Raw genomic sequence first — 27123 nt, 5'->3', positions numbered from 1 at the left:
AATACACCAAAACATTAGCAATGCTAAGCAAAGTAGCAAACCGTTAATGCCCCCCGCATTGACCGTTGGTCTCATATTTCCCTCTTCACAGAAAACAATTTCCAATCTCATTTGATCGTTATTTGAGCTTCAGATCTTGTTCAACGATGTATGTCTACACATGATTGATCTTACGAAATTGTGTTGTTTTTCAGGTCCATATTTGTGGGTTTGAGAGGAGATTTGATATTGTTTGTGGTAATTGACAATGTCAAATTTGTATGGAGATTACAATCAAAAGATTGATTATGTGTTCAAAGTGGTATTGATTGGTGACTCCGCCGTGGGAAAATCTCAGCTCCTCGCACGTTTCGCTAGAAATGAATTTAGCGTCGATTCTAAAGCAACAATTGGTGTCGAATTTCAGACCAAAACGCTTGCTATTGATCACAAAACGGTTAAAGCACAGATTTGGGACACTGCTGGCCAGGAAAGGTATTCATTCTTATCTTCCAATTTTAATTTCTTGTTTTCGGATTCAAATGGGGTCACATTTAAAATTGGATTTTACAAGTTATGCCTTTAATATCTTTTGGCTAAATGATGTCCTTTAAATTGCAATTTAGGTTTATGCTTTAGGAATTCGAAAAAAATGATCAGTTGGTTCTCACGTGAACCCGAATGAAGAGGTGCTAAGTGGGTAGCATAGGAATGGCTTTGTGTTAAAGGGTGCCAAAAGCAGTCCTTTTATACGGTAAAGTGTGGCATTGCTAAGCAAATGGTTGGTTTAGGTTATAATTTGGGTGGCTCAAGAGGAGTCTGATATGAGGAGTTAGTTAAAGCTGTCAGGTGCTTTTCTTCTCTAAGGTTTTCTGGAATGGTGCCGTTATTGTAGACGAAACAAAGTTTTTGTTCATGTTAATTCCCTCAACCTGCTTGAGAGTTACAGAAGAACTATTTCTCATTTCTTGCTTGAAGCTCAAGCCATGAATATGTGCATTGATTATGGATCTAGTTCTGACAAGTGGCAGTATAAAGAGAAGATAAGACATGTTGGGAAATGCACAAATATCTTGATTTCCCAAATAGTCTCAAAAAGCTTGTTGATATGGTTCATCTTGCATAGCTTTTGATGTCTAAAAGGGCTTTGTTGCAGCTGCAATGTTATAAATGTCTTCAGCCTTTTAAGTGAAATCCACAATTAGAATGTGCAATGCAGATTGATCCTTGATTGGGGACGGCATATTTGTGTAATTTGGGTACCATTAGAGGCTTCTTGTTGCTTACGTAGATATTAATTTCTCAATTAAGATTGACTTGTTGTGCAATGCTGCCTAAAATTTATGCTTGATCTGGTCATGTTAACCCAACTGGCATAACAAAAGCAGTACTATTTAGGCTTCTAGCTCTTACTGATTTTGCTGTATATCAGCAGCGTGATTATCATATGTATTTTGGTTCTGTGTGGAAGTTTGCTACCTGATAATCATACCTCATACCTGCTTCTCTCTGTTTGCATGTTGAACAATTTATCTTGCCTTTCTTGATAAAACTTTGTTACCGGCAAGGAACCCTGGCTTACTCCAAACTTTATCGTCCAAACTTGTTCTTTCCTTCTGTTTTCTGCATTTTTCAAGTCTCGTTCCACATTTGAGATGCTATCCTTGTTCTGTTGTCCTTTTGTCTCCATCACAAAGCAGTATATTGATAATCCTTGTCCTTATATTTGAAGGCTAAATTTTTTCTTGTATCATTAGGGCTAATCTGTTCTTTTCTCGATAAGTTAATCTAATCAAAATTCTCCAATAGCTTTTTGTTAGCATTGGAGGCATATCTATTTAACTGTTTTTTAATAGATTTGAAGCAAGATTAATGTGTAAGGTTTTGAACCGTATGAGAGGTAAATATTTTCAGTCTTGAAAACCCAAATTCATTCCCAACATTCTACCGAACCATCTCTTCATTGGTCCTTCGTTTCAGCAACCATCAAATGCATGTTCTCCGACAAAAGCCAATGAAGTAATTTCAAGAGTAGGCTGTCAACCTCAGAAACCTGACAAGTGACAATCTTCTCAAGCTCCCAATTCTTTCAACTATAACAAAATCTGCCCATCCAGGTTAGAGTCACATGAACAATGTCTTTTTTTGGCATCTTGATATTCAAAAGAAAGGAAAACAATTCCTCTACTTAGATAGATACTTAATAGTTTCCATATACAAATTGGCTAAATAGTTCTTCAAAACTGTGTAACTTATGATTGAACCGACTTTTACTTTCATGCCACTGCTTTGGTTTACCTGATTCTTCACTTCTATGTTATTATTTTCAGGAAATGAGTTATTTGAAAATATTAATGAGAATGGAACGACACAGTTAATCTGCTTTATTACCTATTAGGCATAACAATCGGCTTGCTTTAAGAAGTTTTTACTGATTAGGCATAACAATCGGCTTGCTTTAAGTAGTTTTTACCTATTATGCATAACAATCGGCTTGCTTTAAGAGTTTGGTCACATCCCACTTTTGCTCCAGTTAGCTCAGTTTTTCTTACTGCAATTGCTGAGAAAAGTTTAATGATCATGTTCCATTTGAATCCATATAATAATTGATCCTATCTGCTAGAGGGTATCTCGGTTCCCGAGCAGAATTGCAAGCTTTTTAGGGGTTGTTTGTTATATCAAGATGACATGAAGCTTGAATCTAGTTTAGTTTGTGGTTCTTGAAGTCATCCTCAATTGTGTCTCCGCAGGTACAGGGCAGTGACAAGTGCATATTACCGAGGAGCAGTTGGGGCAATGTTAGTTTATGACGTGACCAAGCGTCAGTCATTTGACCACATGGCAAGGTGGCTGGAAGAACTGAGGGGGCATGCTGATAAGAATATCGTGATTATGCTCATCGGCAACAAGTGTGACTTGGGAAGTCTTCGAGCAGTGCCAATAGAGGATGCGCAAGAATTCGCTCAAAGAGAAAACCTTTTCTTTATGGAGACGTCAGCTCTGGAAGCAACAAACGTTGAAACAGCATTTTTAACAGTGCTAACAGAAATATACAGGATAATTAGCAAGAAGTCCCTAACGGCAAATGAAGATGAATCTGGAGGAAACTTGGGGCTTCTGAAGGGAACTAGGATTATTGTTCCTAGCCAGGAGCAGAATTCTGCAGGGAAGAGTGGGTGTTGCTTGTCCTTATAATTTTGAACATGCATTTTTTTTTTGTTGTTTTATTTTAATTTTTGGAACGATGATGTTAATTTAGGGTTTGATTGTTTTCAACAGAAACAGAATCTTATATCATGTAGAAAAGAAGTGTACGATTGAGACATGGTGTCCATTTTTATGTTTATTGAAACGAGTTTGTTGATGATGAATAGAATTACAGCAGCTTTCATTTATTAACCCACTTTTCAAATTAATATTTGTTCTTGTCATTTTTTAAATTAATTCATGTCATTTAATGTAAACCACTTTTCAACCTAATTGTTAAATTCAAGTATGAAAATCTGAATCAATTAAATTTAAAACCCCCCACTTCTTCTTCTTAAACTAACAGATAAATGTATAAGAAAATATAATTGTATTAGAATTTTAAACTAACAGATAAATGTATGATACAAATTAACAAATAAACCTAAAATGTCTAAGCGCCATAAGGGGTAAAGAAGTCATTACNTCAGGCTTTGTCCTTTAAACTGTTTTCAGGATTTCGATGTCCATCGAGGCCCACAAGATGTTCTACATATTCTATATCCTCTGATAGGAAAGCAAATGGCAAATTTTACGCAATTTCTGCCCCTGTAGGCCGTAGCTAGTCAGGGTTTTTCTTTCTTTGATATGCAACTTATGTATAGACTTATAATTTGCAGATGAGTCTATGGGACTTCGATTGACTGAATTGGCCTTAAGTTTGCAGAATAAAAGTCTCTACTTAGTTTATTAAAGATAATCATAGTAAGTTGAGAAATTTATTTATGCATAAAAACCAACCCCAAAAACTCAATACACTCTATTTCAATTGTGTTATCACAAGAAGAATTAATTTATTTATGAATGGAAGCATTTGAAAGAAGTTCCTAAATTAAATACCACAATTTTATTTCTTTATACATGATCAATTTGCATCCATTTCATCATCTGAAGAAACAAAATGCTTTGGAGGAATCACCAAACTCTTGAAGTCACCTTCTGGCCTTTGTAATACCATTGACATGGAAGACATCTCTATTGGATTCCACTGGATCTGTGGACACTGAAATTGTAAATGTCAGACTATGATTGTTGGTGCCAAAGTCCCACATCGCTTAGGAGACGAGAGTCTTGGTCGCTTATATAGTACAAGGACACCCTCACCACCCAGAGGCGTCTTTTTAAGACAAAACCGTGAGGGTCCAAAGTAAACATACCTCTGGGAACTCCTACCATATGTCTAGATCCAACATACATCAACAGTTGGCTTTAGAAGGAGGGCCTGGGCCACTCCCAAGTCCCTCACCCCTTGGGGAGCTGTGTTGGTGCCAAAGTCCCACATCGGTTAGGAGACAAGGGCTTTGGTTGTTTATGTAGCACAAGGACACCCTCACCACCCAAATACGCCTTTTCAAGACAAAACTAGGTTGTGTTGGTGCCAAAGTCCCACATTGGTTAGGAGACGAGGGCCTTGGTCACTTATATAGCACAAGGACACCCTCGCCACCCAAGACACCTTTTCAAGATAAAATTGTGCAGGCCTCAAGGCCCAAAGTGGACAGTATCTCTGGGAACCCACCCACCATGAGTTTGGATCTGGCATACATCAACAATCGGTGCTCAGAGGTGCATTTTCAAGACAAAATTGTGTAGGCCCCAGTGTCTAAAACAAATAATACCTCTAAGAATACACCTATTATGTGTTTGGATTTGGCATACATCAACAGTTGGCCCGAATGCTTAAATTCTTACATTAGTGAGTGTTTTTGTTAAGTCAAAATAATTTCATGCACGTATCAAAACAACAAACCTCACAGCAAATAATTAAGAGTAAAGAAACGAAGATAAAGTTCTAATATTTAGGATACGCAGTTATCAATTGATCTCATGGGGGGGATGGGGGAGTTGGTGGTGTGAAATAAGGAGACCAAAGATAAAAAAATCTATCAATTAAGGCCAATGAGAGGGAGGTATCAGATAATTTTTCAAATAAGAAAGGAGGTCAAGGATAAGTTTTAATATAAGAAAGGATGCCAATTGAGTGTTGCTGTTAAGTCAAAATAATTTCCTGCACGTATCAGAACAACAAACCTCATAACAAAAATTTAAGAGTAAAGAAATGAAGATAAAGTTCTAATCTTTACAACATATATACATGTAGTTATCTTTATCTTTTGTAACAAATCAACGCATGAGTCGGGAACTAAAAGACTCAATAACAACCTCGGTGAATTGGCAAACAATACAACAATATAAATAGGCAGTAGTAGTACTAATTGTGTTTATATAAAAAGTTAGCGCCCAACCATTATTCATCGAAATATAAATACCTGCAGATGTCGAACTCGAAGAGGATGGTTATCATTATGCTTTGCATTCTTCTAACTTGGTCATTCTTGGTGCGAGATACAGAGGGAACCAATATCGGGTATGGAGCCATTGATCAAGGGGATCCTGTTCCTTGTGGCCCATTATTTCCCGAAGCATGTAAAGAAATACCTGCTAATCCATACCAAAGAGGATGCAATCCAAAAACCGGGTGCCAACGGGAAACATCACCTGCTCTTAACGAAGAAATCGCTCCTCCAAAAAAAGAATAATTATTAACCTTAGTTGTTTAAAAAATTAAAATACACTAAAGATTGACTCACAACCTAATCTCATAAACTCTCTCTCACAGTTCTAACGTGATAAAATAACAAAAGAAAATGAATTGTTTTCATTCATTTTTCTTTTATGTTAGTTTGTTTTATCATTCATCGTCCCTTGTTTTTATAAATAAAATTATAAATCTTGTTTATAATTTCATCTCATCTAATGTACATAGAAATAATTTTAATATTAGGATTATTATCCCACACCTGGCTTGAGGTTTTAGTTACTTGTAGTTACTCACGCTGCAAAGGTATGTAAACTTATCCCTGACCTCCTTTCTTATTTGAAAAGTTATCAATCACCGATGTTTAACGTATAAAGCTTTTAAAACTAATCAAATAATGGTTTACAACAAAGTTCTCCCCATATGAAATTAGGGGCATAAATTCAACAAAATTCTACATGACAAAATTCATCAAACTATAAAATTTGGGTATACTCACCTATAAAGTGAAACAAGAGAATAAATGACAACATGTGCTAGCACGGCCCACAAATTTTTGTGTCGTGCCATGGCCCGTGGGCCATGTAGGTCATGTTGTGGGCTGGGGATTTAAAAATAAAAATAAAAATCAAATGTAGCCATTACAATTGTGGGCCGGCCCATGAAGGTATGACATGGCACGACCTTATCAGGTCATAGACCGTGTTGTGAGCCTTAAGTTTTGGTTTTTTTGGCATGGTACGGCACTGCCCATGGCATGGTGGGTTTTGAAAATTTTGGCACGGTACGGCCCATTGCCATCTCTAATAACAATCCAAACCGTAAAATATAAAGTTTAGATCACCACCAATAACATATTAAAATTTCCTTTTTTATTCATGCGATTCAATCAATCTAAAATAATAGTTTTTTTTTATTTTCCCTTTATTTTTTTCAGTAATCTCAAGATTGTCTTTGTGGTTTATTTGTAATAAAAAAATGATGATATTGGCAACCCAAAAAATATAGATTAATTAAATATTGGCTTAATTAATTAATTAATGATATTGAAATGTTTAATCCATCCATTAATAATATTTTAATTTGATGACAATTTATTTATTTATTTATTATAAATCTAGTAATATTAAGAATTTCATTAATGGTGAGAACTGAGAAGAATAAGAGAACTGGTATTTTTGGAATAAAAATTTATTAAAATAATTTTAATTAAAATAAAAATCATGCCATAAGGGGTAAAGAAGTCATAACACCAGCAAGAACCCCGCCTTTCTAAAACGCCCGCTCTTACGCAAAATTTGAAATTTGAAAGATATTGGCACGTGCTGAAGTTTTAATTAAAAGCGCTCATGTTTTCATTTGAAAAAATTGCCAAATTCACTTCTCCCTTTATCACTCATTTCTATCTCTTTCATTTGTTCTCTACTCCAAGGTAAAATGGCACTGTTTGGCTCCCTAGAAAATTCTCATTTTCTCTTGAAAATTTTTATTTACGGAAAAATGTGATTTCTTTTTTGAGAATTCAGAAAAAATTTATTATCTGTTGCCAGAATAATGTTTGGAGTCCTAATAGTGAATACATTTTCTTTTCAGAAGAAATCAAGAAACCGAAGAAAAAATGCCGGAGTCACGTGACAGACTTGTGAGGCCAGTTGACATTGCGACCGTCTTCGCTCAGAGAAGGTCTGAAACTCTCGGAATTCTCAGAGACGAACCAGAACAGAGTTCAAATCACTTGGGATCTCCAGCCACTCGAGTGGCTAATACGACGGCGGCGCGTGGACAATCGGTAGGTGGAGGAAGAGGTGGTGGGTTGGGGACCCCGAGAAGCGCGTTCGGCCGTGGAAGAAGAAATGGGTACGGATTTGCATCGGCGACACGTGGACCAATGGGAAGAGAAAATACGCCGATAGGAAGTGCTCGGAGAGGATCTTCTGTGTTGCCTGCTTGGTACCCGAGGACGCCTCTGAGGGATATTACTACTGTTGTGAGGGTAATTTTCTTATTATCTTTATTTTCTTGGACGTTTAATTTCATTTTCTATAGTGGTAGTTGGTATGTTTGTCAATCTTGGTTATGTTGCTGTGATTTGAACTGAATCTTGACTTTTAGTGTTTAAGTTTTTGGACATTTGATAATTTTTCTTATGACGGATTTTGGTAATATTCCTTAAAGCTTGGTGAATTAGGGTTTTTCTTTTTCCATTTGCTTTTGTCTGCATCTGATTCGATTTGTGTGTTTTGGATTTTAATGGGATATGTTAATCTTTTCTTTTTCATTTTATAATTATTTTGGTTTATGATGCTTTTAAATCTAGGGAAGATTTCTATTGTGCATCTACCCTTGATTTGATTAAATAATTGCTATTTAGACAGTTTTGTATTATTTTGAGCATTTGTTTTCTTTGTGTTAAAGATATTTTTCCTTTTAATCACGCGCTATCCTTGTTTTGAAGAGACTCATTCTCTTAATCATGTGTTCTTGGTAGTGAATTAAATGACATGCTGAGTTCTTGCCTCATAAATTCCGTACGTATTAAAATTCATTTGACAAAGCTGATTATTTTCGGTTCATTTCTTGCCACAGTGAAGTTGACTGCTTGTGCTTATTCATTATTATCAACAACAGTACAAGAATCCGAATTTTGCTCTTATATTTTCATTTCTAAACTTGAGCTGCATGGATGTTGCTTGGTTAATTCTTTGGATGGTGTCAGAGCATTGCCTTCTGGTCAACGTTATAAAGTTGTTGTGTATTGTTTTTTGGCCATGAGAATCTTCACGGTGTCCTGTGCATTCAAGTGAAATGCATTCCTGTTTGATGTTCTGCATTGTTTAATCTAAGCATTCAACCAGTGAAACCCTGCTGGCAATCTGTTTGAAGTGCCATAGAGTCATTGTGCTTTTTCATAAATGCTCGAGTCATAGATATCATTGGCCTTAACTTGAGTCAAAGTAAATTCTTTTTGCAGTTCAGTGTTATAATTCCCCTTTCCTTTTGGGGCTTTCTAAGTCCATATATAGAGATTTCTAACTCTGGCTTTCATCAGGCGATTGAAAGGAGAAGAGCTCGCTTGGGAGAAGTTGAAGGCCTACAGATGGAGAGTCCAATGTCTCAGGATCAAAGAGTAGTTGGTTCCCCTAAGCCACTGTCAGGTGCTCAGCCAGAGCACAACACTACAATTCTGTCCCCAACGATGCATAAGAAGCTTTGTCAGCCCTCTGTTGGTAAGGTGCCTAAGATTTTGCTTGATATCACAAATCAGGCTGGTGGAGAGTTAGAGTCTCTCACACCTCAGAAGAAACTTTTGAACTCAATTGACAAAGTTGAGAGAGTTGTAATGGAGGAATTGAATAAACTGAAAAGGACCCCAAGTGCTAGGAAAGCTGAGAGGGAGAAAAGAGTTCGCACATTAATGTCAATGCGGTGATTACTCTTATTTTCTCAGCAACTATATTTCGGAGACAGCAGTAGCCAGAAACTGGACAAACTAGATTGGGCCCTGCAGTGAGATTGATCATTTTCCGATGATCATTATTATCTCTTTGGACATTGGTCATCCTCTGATGATATCTTGTTTTTTTTTCTTTTTTTCTTTTTTTCAAATTGATGTTGAAGATAGGTTCTGCTGGGCCCTGCACGGGGAGATTGATTTTAGCGGTTATCATTGTTGAAGGCTTTGTGATAAGCAGGCACTTTTTGTAGCCTTCATTCTTTGAAGGTCTCAGTAGGAATTGTAGGTATTAAACTGGTCTGTCTTCATTCTTTGAAGGTCCCAGAAGGAATCGTAGGTAGTGTTGTGCCCGTTTGATGTACATATAGTCCACATTGACAAATTAGTTTCTTGATATCATAAAATTTCATATATTACAATGACAAATTAGTTTAGTTCTATTCAATTGAGTCTGCTTTGTGGTTTTAATTTTTACTGATTTATTAAGCTGTTTGTTAATGGTGCATGAATAGTTTTTGGTGTTATCTTATATGAACTTGATGAAGTAGATAGCTTTTTCAATTTTCCGGGCTCTGTTTGCTGAAAGCATCGGTGATCACTGTGCATGTTTTTATGCTGTCTTCGTTGTTATAAGGAATGCAGCTATTTGTTTAACATCATGTTTTGTTGTTATTTATTTTAACGAAGTAATAGTGTATAACTATTGCCACAATGTCAGGGTGTTGGGCTGTCCACCCATATAAATAGGTATGAAACAAAAGGTGTAGGAAAATGTGGACATAAGGAGGGAAAATAGTTTTTTCTTGGCCTAAGGAGTTCACTGTTCACAATCCAACGATGAAACCTCCTTTGAATTCAATGAAATTTTAGTATGTTGTTGATGATGATCTAAGCTGTGTATCAAACGATTTGGATCGTCATTTCTTGTGAGGGTATTCAAACTTTCTAGTTTGATGCAATTTGTTATTACTCACTTTTGAGTGAAGAATTTTGTTGATGGTATGCCTCTAGTTTCTCTAGAGAAATTTTGTTCCTATTATTTAATCAGTGGAAGTTTTTGTGTAGGAAGTTATAATCACCTTGTGCTTTGTTTAACCCGTTTGGTGATATATTACAATTTGTGTAGCAAAGATAATTTCTAAATTTAGAATTTGTCAATTTATATCTGTTCCAAATAATTTGTCCAAGTGCAGCAGTAGCTTTCCATATATAACACTCTGTGGATTCGGTCTCCCCCTATCCTGTCAAAACCAAGACTATGTCCTGGAAGATTTGACTTGGAAACGTCAAGTTTAAGCCACTAGAATTTTTATTTATCATAAAAAGAACGAGGCATAAATATTTAGGGTTGCGCAAAACCAGATACCCAAATTGGTTTTGTCTGAAAAACCGGGTACCCGAATAAAAGGGTACCTGCAAACCGAACCACTTGTAAAAGTACTTGGTTTTTCAAGTACTTGATTATTCGGGTCAAAAACCAGATACCTGATTTATGACTCGAACTTGCATAATTTTGCATGAATTTTAATTTTTTACATTTCAAATTTTAATTTGTGAATACAATTTCTTTCATATATTAAATTAACTTTTAATTTAATAACTTAAATACTTAAGATTTGGGGCTTTTGCCTTTTGCTCTTTGAAAGTTAAAGGAAAATAAGTTTAAAAGTTAGGTTTTTTTTTTTTTTGTTTTTTTTATTTCTTAATAAACTAGGATAATAATAATCCTAATGTTAAAGTTATTTCCACGTACATTAGGTGAAATAAAATTGTAAACAAAATTTTATAAATTTATTAGTAAAAACAAGGAAAAAATGAATGATAAAATTAACATAAAAGAAAAATGAATGGAAACACTTTATTTGAATAGGTAGTACTACACTTATAACTCAGTTTTACAAATTTTTTTTCACAAATCTGATGTGGTAACTCGTTATTAGTTTCTAATGAATTTTCTCGTATGACTAATTGTGAACTATCACGTCAGAGTTGTAAGAGAGAGTTTATAAAATTAAGTTGTGAGCCACTCAGTCTAAGAATTAATCTTTTTTGGGAGTAGCTGTCATCCTTTCGTTATGCTTCGGATCAAGTACAGGTAGTGCATCCCCTCGACACTTGGTTGCTGGATTGCATCCTCTTTGGTATCGATTAGCAGGTCCTTCTTTACATCCTTGGGGAGATTTTGGGCCACAAGGAACAGTATCCCCTTTATTAATGGGTAGATACCCGATATTGTTTCCCTCCGTATCTCTCACCAAGATTGACCAAGTTAGAAGAACGCAAAGCATGATGATCACCACCCTCTTCAAGTTCGACATCTTCTTTCTATTTGATAATGCTTAAAGATTATTGGGAGCTAACTTTTTATATAAACACAAGTACTGCTACTGCCTATTTATATTGTTGTATTGTTTGCCAATTTAAGTTAAATAAATCAAAACTTTCAATTCACAGACGATTTGTACGTGAGGTTGTTATTGAATATTTCAGTTCCCGAGTCCTATGTATGCTAAACATAGGTATCTTCATTTCTTTACTCTTAAATTTTTGTTATGAGGTTTGTTGTTTTGATGCCTGCATGAAATTCTTAAAAATTATTACAAATTAAAGAAAACTTGATTACAAATTTAATTTCCTCATATCCATCTACCTTAATTTCTAAAAACAAGAATGTCCCTTTGGCAACAGAGTCCCACATTTGCAGTGTTATAAGGAGAATGAATTTATTTATGCTTGGGAAGTATTTGAAACAAGTTAGTTAAACATTACAAATGTTATGTCATTATACAAGATCAATTTCCATCCATTTCCTCATCTGAAGAAACGAAGGGCTTTGGAGGAATCTCCAAGCTCTTGAACTCACCTTCTAGCATTTGTAATACCATTGACATGGAAGGCCTCTCTGCTGGGTTCCACTGGACTGGATGCACCAGAGTCCCACAATTGCAAGCTGCTTGACAATTTTCTCGTCTCCATCTACCTCAATTTCTAAAGCAACCTCGTTTCCTTGGCTCATTTTATTATATATCCACTCAGGGAAGTAAATTTGGCTTTGATTTTCAATTGAATGATCAATATTCTTTCGGCATCCAACCATCTCTAATAACACCATTCCGTAGCTAAAAACATCATACTTATAAGAAACCTTTCCAAAGTTCTTAGGGGTTTTTCTTTACTGCCAACAAATATTTATCCTAATTAATCAGCTACAGAAAAGACTTTAAAACTTATCAGTAAGCTACCTACAAATACAATCAAGAGCGCCGGAAAACATACTGTAAATAATCAAAAGCAGAGAGACATATTACTAAATGAAAATATCATATCATGTATAAATTTGGAAAGAATTAAGTAATTTCACTTTACTTTCAGAAAGCTAAATGGTGACTTACGTTGGTTTATAACACAGATCGTTGAATTGCTTGTAGTGTTGAAGCCACAGTAGTTCCCTGATTTTTCGCAGTCGTACCATCCGTCAAGGGCTTCCCATTCTATAACTATCTTTTTAGTTTGATTATTTTGATACCAAAACTCAATCGAAATGTTAACAGTTTTATACATGCTGCAAACTGGGGGCCTCGAGTCGACTGACCAGTCGTATGTCATGCCATAAACAAAACCTCGCTCATCAGTCATGCAATCAAACGGCCCTAGTGCAGAATTCCATATAATCTTCGTAGAACAATTCCACAAAGCGTACATCTGATTGTAGTAGCTATAAAGGAGGGAGAATTTGGAGTCTGTGAGGTTAAGAGAGAGAAGACTCTGTATTGGGCATGTGGTGTCATTCATATCCATAATGGTAATACTTCTGTCCAGATAAGAAATGTCTTCCACATAGTAACCGCTAGAAAAAGGAAGATGCAACATTGTCTTGTTACTTGAGCATGACACTTCAAACCCTTCAAGACCGCAAGAGATTGGTTGAGTTTTGAGCCTAAAGGGAAATCTGATTTGTGGGCCGTTTTCGCTGCAATTTGTTGGCTGACAGAATTGATATATATTTTCATCGCTGCTTACAACTGAAGTGTTTTGGGCTATTGAGTACGGCAAGAGAAGGAAGAAGATAATAAACGGAACAAGAGACATGAAGGGAAACAGAGAAAGTAGAGTGCTTGGCTGTCTTGTCTTGGTTTAATAAAAGCAGTCTCCTTTCAGTTTTGTGCAAACGCCATTTAAAAATATGGTTTAGACCACCAACTACAAAATAATAGCAGTCTCTTTTGGAATGACAAAGACCACCAGCTGGTGCGGGGTACGGGAAGCCAAATGTGACCTTAGCTTCTATTATTTATATTTCCATATTTTTCTAATAAAAAGTATTGGATCTCATCTCTTCTTCCTCCTTTTTCTCATGCCCACCATTTCTGTTATAATTAGATCTCACCTCGCGTTGCCTGCAATGAGGCAAGCTCTAACCTCAGTGACAGCGATGAGGCCAATAATGGATCGTGTTAGAATACAGTATTTGTTATCAAAGACTATGGATAGTCAACCAAAACATTTTGATCATTTCATAGCTCATAAGCAATTACTTTTCACATAATTGTTCTATTATTGAGTATCGGTGAGTATATATATTCACTTCTATTCGATTACATTTGGCAAAAAGAAACTTATTATGAATCAGTATTGTTGTATGAATATTCTTCCATTGATTCAGATAATAGCCACCCGGTTGAATAGTCTGATTGAATCATTCTTATAGAGACATCCTCGGAAGAAGAAAAGAAAGGCTTAGCAGGCAATTGCAAATCGTCAATGCTCCCTTCTAACATTTCAATAACTTTTGTAATTGAGGGACGATCTGAAGGCTTTACTTGTATGCACCATAACCCAATTAGACAAAGTTTTTTTGCAATCACGACTTCATGCTCAGTGACATCTTGGAGCTCTAAATCTCCTCCAATATTTATTTGGTCATATATCCATGAGGGGAAGTATGCTTTCCCTGAACCAGCTGCCTTCATATCAGAATTTCTTCTACTTCCAACCATTTCCAACAATACCATTCCTAAGCTATAAACATCTGACTTGCTAGAAATTGTTCCAAAATTCCTTGAAATCAATTCAGGAGCTATGTATCCTATTGTTCCTCTTGTAGCACTAATGGTCACAAAATCATTTTCCTTTGGATAAAATTTTGCAAGTCCAAAATCAAAGACTTTTGGGATGGAATTTTGGTCCAACAAGATATTGTGTGGCTTAATGTCAAAATGAAGAATGCACACATCACATCCCCCATGCAGATACTCGATCCCACGAGCAGTTGCAAGAGCAATTTCGTATAGTTTGTCCCAACTAAATGATAGAGATCTGCCTGCCTTGGAAAATATATGCTTATCAAGAGATCCATTTGGCATATACTCGTACACAAGAGCATGTTTAGATCCTTCTGAACAGAATCCAACTAAATGTACCACATTGATATGGTGAATTCTACCAATTGTAGAGACTTCATTGATGAATTCTTCTGCACTAAACTTGGAATTTTCTAGAACTTTAACGGCAATTAAAGAACCACTATGAAGTATTCCTTTGTAAACTGATCCAAAGCCACCTTGGCCTAGTTTTTCTTTAAAATTGTTTGTCACGGCCATGAGCTCTGGGTAAGTGTACCTTTTTGGCCTCCAGGATTGCTGATTGTGCAGAAATTTCTCCACAGTATCAACCTTCTTCCTTTTTGTTCTATATTTGAAGATGAGGTACACAACTAAAACTATTGGAGCACCAATAAATCTGCAAATAAGAACCACTGGAACCACCACTGCAAACCCAACAACAAAGTAAAGAGAGTTAACTGAGGTATTTAATCATAGTCAGTGCTATACAAACAGGAATTAACCGCAGCCTGGGAATTATACCGAGCAGAAGCTGTCCAAGGAGGAATCCCATATTCACATACCAATCCATGAAATATACTTCATATTTAGCGAAACCACCACCTGCATAGACCCACAAAGACATAAAAAATTAAGCCTTATGAAGCTATATTATCCAGTAACTCAGGGCAATATTAAGCAAAGGAGTTCCAGCTGGGAAATTATACGCGCAGCTTGAATGGATCCAACGAGTGGAACATATATATTTTCCCGCAAGTATTTAATGAAAGGATCTGCATTAGAGCAAAAGAAATAGAGTTTAAGCCTTATAAAGACGTAAGAGACCGAAGAATGATGAATAGATATGCAGATAGACTAACTTGCTAACCTGTAGATTTTCTGCAAAAAGGAAAATATGTTGTTGTCCCTGCCCTTACACTGCATGTGCCATCAGGGGCAAGACAATCCCTGCACTCAAAGGACCAAGTGAGAATGAAACCTTACTGCAGAGACTTGCGGATGGTTTCATAATTCTCTGTCATATTAGCGAACACCTCAGTTTCCAAATGTATAGGAGTCACTGCATTTAATGAGCAAGACTGATACTGATACGACAATTCAGAAACAGTAACATTAAAATCAGATTGATTTTCCCTCAGGCAAGGAAATCTTGTAAAAATAGGATCACTAATATTCTGAGAGCACCTGAAGAATCTCGCATAACTGTAGTTACTGTCTAGTTCTAGTCCAAAATTACCATTTTTGAAGAATGCGTTCTTTATATCCTCATCTGACAGAGATCCAGAGGGAAGACGGCAAGTTCCACTGCTTAAATTGACATCAACAACACTCGTTATATTTTCTTGATGTGAAATTCCCTTCACATAGTATTTTCCTAAATGAAATTCCAGGATGGTTTGGTTGTTCCTGCAAGAAAGTTCGAAGCTACGATGACCACATACCCCTGGATCGCCCTTGAGGCGAAAAGGGTATCTTATGTTATTGATGTGTCCACATGAAGAAGAGCATACTTGTTGAAGTTTTCTTGCTTGTTTTTCACCGATGAACAGGAAGATCAACACGGAAACAAGAAAAGTTGAAATAGTCGATAATCCTTCCTTTCTCATGGTTCTCTTCTCCAAGGATGAAATGAATTTGGATAAACAAAATGATCCTTCCCCTCTCATGGTTCTCTTCACGAAGTCCACATCTCCTATCTGTTTTCTTGCCGAAACCAAATTTTTTCTACATATCAATATTTCTTGGGCTGAATTATTTTTCTCACCCTAGTTTTGACGAAAGTACAAAGTGGTACTATCGGTTTTGAAAACTATCAACGTTTCACCAGATAATCAATTTCAATCATTGAACATAATGGTCAAAGGGCATTTATGTCTTTTTATCCAACATTTTTATAAACTTGAAAAAAATAAACCTAAAGAAACCTAGGGTCTGTTTGGTTTGTTATTTTGGATAGGAATTTGAGAATATTGGGTAGCTGAATAGGGTGATTATTACGAGGTAAAATTTAAAATTTAACAAAAAACCCTATAGGTTTGTTAATTTAACTAAACACCTCAATATATAAAAATTTTATAAAATGACAAAAACACCCCCACCCACAATGCCAGATTCCAGCCCGAAAATGACGTTACAGTGTAGACCGGTCGAATCTGACCGATCGTGTGTTGCTATAGCCTTTTTCGACGGCCAAAGATACGGCCGTCATTGAAGGATTATTTGGATCAATTATTTTTTATTAATTTGAAATAAATAGATATGAAGGATTATTTTGGAAAATTTGAGTTTTTTTTGTTTTATTAATTTTGGATCTAAATTAATATGATAATGACTATTAATTTTAAATAGTTATATTTTCAATGGTCAAAGTCGGTGAATCTTAAATGGAGACTTGGCTCGTGCTCTTTAGCATAAATAAAAAAATCTAGCGGCTTAAAGTTGACATTCCAAGTCAAGTTTCTGGTCCAATTTTCTTATTTATATTTAAAATTAATGTTTTTTTATAATAAAAAGTTACTGAATTATAACACGGCCCTCTACTTTTTCAGGAAAAGAATAATCTAAAAGAGGAAAAAATAGAAAGGTTGAAGAAGATGATGATTCCTTCCTCATGATCAATTTAAATAAACAATATGCTATGGAAAGATAAGTGTTACTTTTCATCCAATATAAGTTTAGAACACCAAGTTTGAGCACCATGTGGAAGCCAAAATTGGATAGGATTTAGGTGGCCTTTTTCTAAAAGCTGAACGTGTGTGTTAACTGAATCTGTTTAAATATACAAGTTTGATGAATATGTTTGTTTTAATTTTTTTTTTTTCAATATTTGATTATAAGTCTTGAGTCGTTTGTCTATTGTCACCAATCTGATTAAGATGTTTTGTATTCAAATAAAAGTCAAATATTTTAGTATTTTATAAATGTCAATCCATAGCCACTAGAGTACTAATTATGCGCAGAATGACAAGGCAACATTATAAAATATGCATTGAATGAATGCTAATTTTAGTTAGTCAAACATGTCTTATGTTTGTTTACTTTTGGTTTTTATCTACAATCATACATAAATAAAATACTAAAATATTTGACTTTTATTTTAATACAAAAACATCTTAATTGACTAATTAAAATTGATTGTATTTACACTTAAATAAAAGTCAAATATTTTAGTATTTTATTTATGTATGATTGTATTTACACTTAAATAAAAGTCAAATAAAATTGATTTTGTTTACACTTAAAAAAGTCAAAAACAAACAAACCCAACTATAACTTAATAAATAATAAAGAGATGACCCAAAATGCAATAATAATTTCTTGGTATTTCACAATTGAATGTAAATAAATGGTATTTGTGCTTAAAGAATTAGCATTCATTCGATGCATAAGGGGCCGCCAACCAAGCCAGAGAAAGTGCACATCTTCCACTTGTTTTCTCGCTAGAAAACAAAATTATTTGTTCATATTTTATAATGTTGCCTTGTCATTCTGCGCATAATTAGTACTCTAGTGGCTATGGATTGACATTTCTTGGTTTACACACTGCACACAGAGTATAATAATAATAATAATAATAATAATAATAATAATAATAATAATAATAAAAGGAACAAACAAATAAGGTTCACGATGTGATCCTGAAACTGCTGTTGGAACTAACAATTAAAAAGTTTATTGACCAATTGGCGTATACCCCAAAGTCTAAAAAGATGGCCTCACAAAACAGGATGTGGTCAAGAACATACTGTCAAGAGGATAACATTATTGCTTTGCAAGTTGTGTGGTGAATGGTGATGTATGAGTACTGAGTGAAGTTATCACATTATGGAGCAGGCCCAACTGTTTCTGCAACAAAGACAAAATAGCCATTATAGATTTAATTGATTTTAAAGTTGGCAATTTTTTTTTATTTATCTCTTATGAGGTTTGAGTTAATTACAAGCGGATCGTCTTGTTTTAAGGATAAACGGAACCTCCTCTTAGGTTTTGAAATTTAAAATTCATGAAAATTTGAAATCTCCCTTGATTCACCAAAGAAAACATAATGTGACAAAGTGACATAAGAACCATGAGACAAAGTCATATGACAAGCCCTTTAATCACTTAGGTTAATTATATCCAAAGGCCTTGTGTTCGAGTCGTGGGAGAGACAATTATCATGTTTACAAAAAAAAAAAAAAAATCACCCTTAGGTGCCCGAGTGGGGTCATATGTACTCTTAAGTGTATTACTCAAGATGTCTTGAATTCGATTCGTCTTAGTTGCTAATAGCGGTGGCCATTGGAATGTGTACTCAATCGTTAACTTCAGGGCCTCAGGGGATTAATCAAAATACGCACAAACTGATACGAACACCCCTGGTCACCAAAAATAAAAAAATGAGACAAAGTTATGTGAACATAAACTTTGCAACATTCAAAGACAATTTAAACCACATTTTCTACAAAGGAAAATCAAACTAAGTTATCTAAACAACACAGAAAAGCCTTTTTTATCCATATTTATCTCATAAAACACCATTCCATGTTTAAGTATCTGGTCACCAAGTTTAAGAGTTATTTTTATGTTGATATTACCAGATAAGGTGATTGAAAATGTGGTTATGATAAATTTAATAAACGTCTATAGTGAAAGAAAAATAAAATGTAGTAGAGCAACGATAAAACATTCTCTTGAGCAGATTAAAAAGGAAAGCATTTCAGAACGATTTAATTTTGCAAACCTGCTGTGATTGACTCACCTGAGGAATTTGTTTTCATCTTTTTTATGAGAAAATGTATTTTTTGCTTCATAGTGTTGTCACTGATACCAGTGGGCTGGGCTTCTTATGGGGTCTAATTTTCTGGACTTGAAATGGGCTCAAGATTGTAGGATTAAAGTATCATTACTATCTACACATTACCAACCCCTACATATATATATCTGGATTTTAATATGAATAAACCATTTTTGTAATTTTTTTATACAAAATAGATTTTAGAGAAGTGATTTACCTGATTGATCAATACCTTGGTTTCTAAATACATCTCTATTATATATATATATAATTAAAAAACAAAATCTCTTTAAACTTCATTTAGTAATGAAAATAACCCTGTTTAATTAGGATTTGTATTTACATCATTTTTCGCTAGTTTCAAACTTAATTAAGTTTTTTTTGTTTGCACCTGTTTTCCTAAATTCAAACTTAATTTTTTGTTTAAACCATTTTTTCCCAATTTCAAATTTAATTAGGTTTTTTTATTTATGCCATTTTTTTTTTTCCAATTTCATATATGAAATTTATGTTTTCTTTTTTTAGACTCATCTTGTTGTGTGATTATTTTCTCCATAGCTTTAATAATATATTTCCATCAAACAAAAAAATATTTGAAATTAAAAAAAAAAAAGTTTCAATGATTTAGAAATTTAAAAACTAGGTTTTATGTAGTAAATTAAATGTTTAAAATTAAAAAAAAAAAATATATATATATATAATATATCTATATTATATATAATATATATAATAATATAATAATAATATATCTATATAATAGGGTATGAGTATATTTAGAAATTATTGTCATTTCTAGTAAATTTCATTAAGGTTAAAATTGTCAAAACGAAAAAAAAAAACATTTAAAATTGGGGGATATGATAAATTTGATGGAGGCTAAAAATCATGTTCTTATTCTTAAATCTTCAAAAACAAATAATGGGCTTAAAAAGAATTTAGACAAGGCTTAGATAACAACACTCAACGTTTAAGTATATGAAAAATGAAGGTATAAAAATTGAATATAAATTTCCTTCTTATACAGGTCGTTTTTCAGGTGAAAGCATGCTTCAAGTAATCAAGTTTTTGTTTCTGTATATACAAATAAATAAATGGCTATACTAAGCAAATATTTTCAGCAACAGCATTACGGTAAACCTGGAAATAGGTATACATTAAGGACAGATAAATAAAGCACGACTTCCTGTGAAAGTTTATGTTTCCTAAAAATCCAAAAGCTATTTCCTGTATCTTTCAGGAAATCAAGATTCAAGAACACTCAACAGTTCACTTTTTAATACAAGAGAAGAATGAGTCTTATTTATATATGGAGTATATGAAAAAGTAAGTTTCGTTCAATTATGTCTTTGTTATATCAATTTGAATCCATTTCAACATTTAAAAAAGAACTATGGAGGCATCCCAAAGTTCTTTAGATATTATTTACAGATAACATGAAAGACTTTCCATGCCAATGGTAAAATTATCAAATCCTTTTCTCTAGTTTACATTCATTAGTATTGGCATTTGCAATACTATTGGCATGGCAGGTCTCCCTATTAGATTCTACTGAACTTAAATAAAAGTAGTACATAAAAATCTGAGCAAACTTATATAATAATCAATCCCAAACTCAAAACACTCTGTTTCAGTTGTGCTATTACAAGGAGAATGAATTTATTTATGCGTGGAAGCATTTGAAAGAAGTTCTTTAACTATTACAATTTAATTTCCCTATAAATAATTAATTTGCATCCATTTCATCGTCTGAAGAAGCGAAGGGCTTTGGAGGAATCTCCAAGCTTTGCAAGTCCCCTTCAAGCATTTGTAACACCATTGGCATGGAAGGCCTCTTTGTTGGATTCCACTGAATACACCAGAGTCCCACAATTGCAAGCTTCTTGGCAATCTCCTCATCTCCATCGACCTCAATTTCTAAATTAAGCTCTTTTCCTTGGCTCATTTTGTTGTATATCCATTCAGGAAAGTAAATTTGGCTTTCAATATCAATTGTAAGATCAATATTCTTTTGGCATCCAACCATCTCTAGTAGCATCATTCCATAACTGAAAACATCAGACTTGTAAGAAACCTCTCCAAAGTGTCTGCAGAAAAGTTCTGGAGCTATGTAGCCTATAGTTCCTCGAGCAGCTGTCATTGATACAACACTTTGTTCTTTTGAGCATAATTTTGCCAGCCCAAAATCTGAAATCTTTGGCTGAAAATTATGGTCAAGTAATATATTGTGAGGCTTGATGTCAAAGTGAAGGATCCTTTGGTTGCATCCTTGGTGCAAGTACTCTATTCCTCGTGCAATACCAATGGCAATGCCTTGCAACTTTTCCCAACTCAATGGACGCTGAATTGACTTGTTTATATCTGAGAATATAAACTTCTCAAGTGATCCATTAGGCATGAACTCATAGATAAGAGCACGCCGCGTTCCTTCTGAATAAAATCCCAATAGACGAACAATGTTAAAATGGTGAATCCTACCTATAGTTGCCACTTCATTAATAAATTCTTCACCATTTCCTTTTAAATGTTCCAACATCTTAACAGCAACCGGAATTCCGTTGGAGAGTTTTCCTCTGAAGACACTTCCATAACCTCCTTGACCAAGTCTGTGCCTAAATTTACCAGTAATTTTCTTAAGGTCACTATAAGTATATCTAGTCGGATTGAGGCTCCTATAGTCTTCGAGGAACTTCTCTACTTTCAGTTGAATTTCTTTTTCATTTTCAGATTTTCTGGATTTGTACACGAGAAGTATTACTAGAGCAAAGAAGATGATGCCTCCAATACTTGTGGCCGTAGACAATGCAATTTTGACTACACGACCATGATCTGCATGTGAAAAAGAAAAATTATTAACTTGTTTGAGCAGTAAGATCAGTTAGATGCATTCTAAAATGAGATGGAGGGTGCTTGATGCAAGCAGGATTCATATCCTCCATGTATAGCTAGAAGATGAACAAGAAATTCTTTAAAATGTTTAGAACTGAAAAGAAAATCATCTCAGAAATATGAGAATTCCCAGTAGCATTTAGAGCTATACTAACTGGTTTTGAAAATATATTATTGAAAGTTCTTATCACGCAGCATCTTAAATGAACTAATTTTAAACATGAAGTTGAGTTCGGAAAGGTAATATTGTTGTTCTTTTCCTAGTGCACGGCCTCTTTGCTCTGTGTTTTTTCTTCTTTTCTGCTTAAAACAACATGGTGCAAGAAGTGCACCCCATCGATGAAGTTTCAAGAATTTTGAATTTTCTTCACAAAGATCAAATCAGCAACAGAAAATGCTTTAAAACTTATGAGTAAGGTACTGCAATGATCAGCAGGGAAAACATACGGTAAATAAAGGTTCAATGTCAAAAGCAGAGAGACATCTCACTAATCAGATGAAAATATCATATCATACATATACTAGTTCAATAATATAGGCAGTTCAATTATTTCAAAATATGAAAGAATTAAGTAACTAATTCAATTCTATTCATTAAAATATAAATCTAGTAATACTATTCTTACCAAGATATCATCCCTTAATCCATCATGAACTTTGATAAAAATAAAATTTATAACGTACTACTAAATTAAATCTGAGTAAACATGATAGAAATCTACTAAATTAATTAGTGTAAAAAACATGATAGAAATCTGGGTAAAAGTAATTTCACTTGAAATTTCACACTGTACTTTCAGGAATCCAAATTGTAACTTACGTTGGTTTATGAAGCAGATTGTTGAATTGCTTGTAGTGTTGAAGCCACAATAGTTTCCTAATTTTTCGCAGCCGTAGCATCCATCAAGGGCTTTCCATTCGACGACTATCTTTTTAGTTTGACTCTTTTGATACCAATCATAAATGGAAATGTTAACTGTTCTATACCTTCTACAAGATGGAGGCATCTCTGAGATGTCCCAGTCAAGAATTGCGTAAACAAAATTTCGGTCACTGCTCATGCAATCAAACGGTCCTATTTTCCCAAAACCTATTTCCTCAAAACCAAATGTAGATGTCCATATAATCCTCATAGTGCAGTTCCACAAACCGTACGTCGAAGTTGTATTACCGTAAAGATCGCCCAAGAGGGAGAATCTAGAGTTTGTGAGGTTAAGAGAGAGAAGACTTTGTATTCGACATGTGGTATCATGCATATCCATAATGGTAATACTTCTGTCCAGGTAAGAAATGTGTTCCACATAGTAACCGCTGGAAAAAGGAAGATGCAACATAGTCTTGTCATTTGAGCAAGACACTTCAAACCCTTCAAGGCCACAAGAGATTGATTGAGATTTCAGCCTAAAGGGAAATCTGATTTTTGGGCCGTTTTTGCTGCATTTTGTTGGTGGACAGAATTCATATATATTTTCATCACTGTTCACGACTGAAGTATTTTCGGCTCCTGAGTAGGGAAAGAGAAGGAAGAAGAAAATAAACGGCACAAGGGACATGACGAGAAACAGAGAGAAAAGGGACAGAGAAAGTAGAGTTGGGTAGATGATTATGGACTTTGGGGAACAGAGAAAGCAGACTCTTTGAGGCTTGTGACAAATAATTGATACCCAAACTTTACAATTTTAGTAATTAAATCATTAGAATGTAAACTTTCATTAATGGCTTATTTGTCGACCCCGTATCTTTGAAGAAATGACAAAGAACGCCTACTGTTATGGGAAATTTGATCTTAGCTCCCATTTCATTAGTTTTTGTTAATAAGCGGGTACTGTTGATATTTCCATCCTTTCCAAAGGGTATTATTGGCATTTGATATGTTTTGAAAATCAAAAGCATTTTTCCTTTCTTTTTTTTATTTTCCTCATCCCTCTTTTTCTCTTCTAGCTTCCTCCTCCTTTATTCTTCACCAATTCTATTATTTTAGATCTCACCTCTCGTGGTTGTGATGAGGCCAAATCTAACCTCAGTGACTGCAACGAGGCTTAGAATGGTCTTGTATGGGTTCGTGAGGCCAATCCCGGCTTCAAGTTTGTTTAGTTAAAAATATATTTTTTTTATAAGTTTTTAGTTTGTTAGTATAAATTTGATAAGTTTGGGAGTAATCAATGAAATATCGCTAGTAGTCTAATAAATTATTTGTTATCAAAGACTATGGATAGTCAACCAAAACATTTTGATCATTTCATAGTTTGGTATATGAATCCCATATTCATATACCAAACTTGGTTCAACCTCAAAGTGTTGGACCTTAGATGTCACAATTCCTAAACTTTTATATAATACAACGGAATTTGATCAACGTACAAGTAATTTTATATTTAAAAAAAAGGTTATAAAATAATTATTGAAGAAGCACTTAATATGTATTTAGTTTACAGAAATACTTTCAAAAGCTTTTACACAGCACTCATTATAGCATTTCCAACAGTTATAAGTCTTTTGATCATAAGGAAAGAATGTTCTGAGAGGAGTAATTGAGTGTTAGACATTCATAGTTAGCATCCATTCAACAAAAAGAAAAAGTGTCACGTCTCAAACTCGTTTAATTTCTCATTGGGGCCTCCTGCTATTTAGCATAAATCATATCTAGTGGCTTAAACTTCACATTTCCAAGTCAACATGCCGGGAAGTAGACTTGGTTTTGACGCGATTGGAAGAAACAGAGTGCACAGAGTCTTTATAATGCATGGAAGTTGCTGCTGTTCCTAGTCAAATTGTGTTAGGTTAACGTAAACAAAAGGTCAGTCAAGATGCCGTATGAAACGCGATATGGCCCGGAAAGGTTGAAACTACTTCTGAGGATATCATATCTTTTTGGGATATGGGGTCTTCCTTACTAATCCCTAGTAATTTTAATTTAACCAAATAAGTAAATTTGAATTTGAATTTTGGGACTGGGCTTCTCAATAATGGTACGCTATGAGAAGGAAGTTTACCAAACTTAAGTTAAGATAAATGTGAGGAACATAAAGTCGAGACAGATATATGTAGTACTACCAAAAAGGTTATAAAGGATGCTTAAATTGTTCTTAATAACATGAAAACCCCTTTATCAAGAAAAAAAAAAAAAAGTTCTATTGAAGTATGTTAGCAACTTATAAAACATTTGAAAACCGTTTAATTTCTTTTAATCTTTTACTTAACGTAGATGATTAATCTAATTTTAGAGTGAAAGATATTATATGTATTAGTCTTATGTATGAAGTATTAGCATGAATGATAGTTTAAACAAAATATATTTTTTACTAAAAAAAAAAAAAATTTATAAAACTGCCTAAAAGTGTTATTAAAGACATTTTTAACGCGAACATCGTCTTTTTAATCGTCCACTTTGTGTATTTTTGTAGTAGTGATGAAAACAAATTTGGGAAACGCGTAAGACCTAAGCTGTTGATAGAAACTTTTTATATATAGGCTAGCAAGAGGAACCTATATAAAGTATGGGTCGTTAAGATCAAGTCATGTTCAAATGCAACTTCCTTTGTAATTTCTGGAACCAAATTATTGACGATAGAGGTCTTTCTTAGCCCATTAGGAACTCTTAATAGGGTAGCAAGAGGAGCTTATAGTCAAAGATGGAATTAAAGATGTCATGTCTAATTACTAAGGCCTAAATGCATAAAGACCTAAAGACTTTGAACTTTCACATTTATTTAAAAGGAATGGGATTTAATGTTCAGAGAAGACACTTTCTTAACATTCTCATATATTATAAATTGCCATCGGATGGATAAGATTTCATCTTCATAAAATAGCAAGAGAAACTCGTGACCAAGATATTTCATTGGCTGTTGTGCTGGATACGGCAATAAGACTTGAGAGTCAATTCAAAGTCAAGATAATTAATTCATAGAAACGCGTAAAGACCAAAACTTTTTGTAGGGTAGGAGGACGAACCTAGCACCAAGATAGAAACGACTTTTGATAAAGTAGCGGTAGAAGGAAATTAACAAACTTAGGGAACACGTAAAGATCTAAACCCCTTGATAGGCTAGCAAAAATCATAGTTAAGATAACCAGATATCATGTTCAAGCTTAAGCTTTCATCAATATTTCCAAAAAAAAATTATCGTGGAGTGTTTGCAAGTGTCAGCTGCATTGTAAGCAAGCAACAGCAAGTGAATTTCCAACATTTAGTTAATTGCTTCAATTGCTGTTCCTTTTCTTTGCATTTTACAAGTGGATGGAATTGTGGCACTTCAATTAACTGAATTGTCCTTAAGAATGTTTAAAAAGCTAGAATACTAAAGCCTCTATCTTGTTTACACAGGATCTTTTGGAGGTCGACTGATCCAAATCAAATTAGTTTTAAATTTCTCAGAGTAAATTGTTTTATTCCGAGAAGAAGAATAATGAATTATTTATTGATTGGAAAGGAGAAGTTCCTCAATTATTTCAATTTTATCTTTATACATGATGAATTTGCATCCATTTCATCCTCTGAAGAAATCAAGGGCACTGGAGGCATTTGTATTGCAATTGGCATGGAAGGCCTCTCTCTGAGCATCACTAAGCAATGGATGGCAAGTTACATCTTCCACATTCTTTAATGGCGCTCAGTGGGCAGCATGACTTAAACCTGCAGCTATATATATTTAACAAAGCAAAGGCCACTGGAAACAACTACCAAAACAATACTTATTGTGTCAAATTAGTTTAGCAGGTATTGGCATGGAGAAATACCACTTTTACTAACCCGCTGTAATTTTTTAGTCACCTGAGGAATTTTTTCTGTATTTTATTTTTTTTCATTTTTACTCTTGTTTTTATCTTTTTGAGAGAAAATGTATTTTTTGCTTCTTAGTGTTGTCACTGATACCAGTGGAGTGGGCGTCTTATGGGG

The 27123-nt window shown here is 34.4% G+C and overlaps 5 protein-coding genes across 5 annotated transcripts; 2 read left to right on the top strand and 3 right to left on the bottom strand.

The window, feature by feature from the left end:
- LOC116145843 (ras-related protein RABA4d) lies at positions 1-3296 on the top strand. The gene is made up of 2 exons (XM_031431272.1): positions 1-474; positions 2730-3296. The coding sequence occupies exons 1-2, from the start codon at positions 248-250 to the stop codon at positions 3172-3174; spliced, it is 672 nt and encodes a 223-aa protein (XP_031287132.1). The 5' UTR covers positions 1-247; the 3' UTR covers positions 3175-3296.
- A 4066-nt stretch (positions 3297-7362) lies between these two features.
- LOC116145867 (protein POLYCHOME-like) lies at positions 7363-9658 on the top strand. The gene is made up of 2 exons (XM_031431304.1): positions 7363-7757; positions 8814-9658. The coding sequence occupies exons 1-2, from the start codon at positions 7383-7385 to the stop codon at positions 9192-9194; spliced, it is 756 nt and encodes a 251-aa protein (XP_031287164.1). The 5' UTR covers positions 7363-7382; the 3' UTR covers positions 9195-9658.
- Positions 9659-12010: 2352 nt separating this feature from the next.
- LOC116145825 lies at positions 12011-13088 on the bottom strand. Its single transcript, XM_031431259.1, has 2 exons — positions 12611-13088; positions 12011-12138 (listed from the first exon to the last, which is right to left on the bottom strand). The coding sequence occupies exons 1-2, from the start codon at positions 13086-13088 to the stop codon at positions 12011-12013; spliced, it is 606 nt and encodes a 201-aa protein (XP_031287119.1).
- A 706-nt stretch (positions 13089-13794) lies between these two features.
- On the bottom strand, positions 13795-16227 carry LOC116145824 (rust resistance kinase Lr10-like). Its single transcript, XM_031431257.1, has 5 exons — positions 15554-16227; positions 15429-15508; positions 15268-15333; positions 15083-15163; positions 13795-14985 (listed from the first exon to the last, which is right to left on the bottom strand). The coding sequence occupies exons 1-5, from the start codon at positions 16225-16227 to the stop codon at positions 13838-13840; spliced, it is 2049 nt and encodes a 682-aa protein (XP_031287117.1). The 3' UTR covers positions 13795-13837.
- Positions 16228-21060: 4833 nt separating this feature from the next.
- Positions 21061-23813, bottom strand: LOC116145845 (rust resistance kinase Lr10-like). The gene is made up of 2 exons (XM_031431274.1): positions 23044-23813; positions 21061-22163 (listed from the first exon to the last, which is right to left on the bottom strand). The coding sequence occupies exons 1-2, from the start codon at positions 23774-23776 to the stop codon at positions 21061-21063; spliced, it is 1836 nt and encodes a 611-aa protein (XP_031287134.1). The 5' UTR covers positions 23777-23813.
- Between the last annotated feature and the right edge of the window lie 3310 nt (positions 23814-27123).

Source organism: Pistacia vera, unplaced genomic scaffold, assembly GCF_008641045.1.
Source record: "Pistacia vera cultivar Batoury unplaced genomic scaffold, PisVer_v2 Contig468, whole genome shotgun sequence".
NCBI lineage: Eukaryota > Viridiplantae > Streptophyta > Magnoliopsida > Sapindales > Anacardiaceae > Pistacia > Pistacia vera.
Note: the sequence above shows the minus strand (reverse complement) of the source record. Positions and strands in the feature narration are given on the sequence as shown.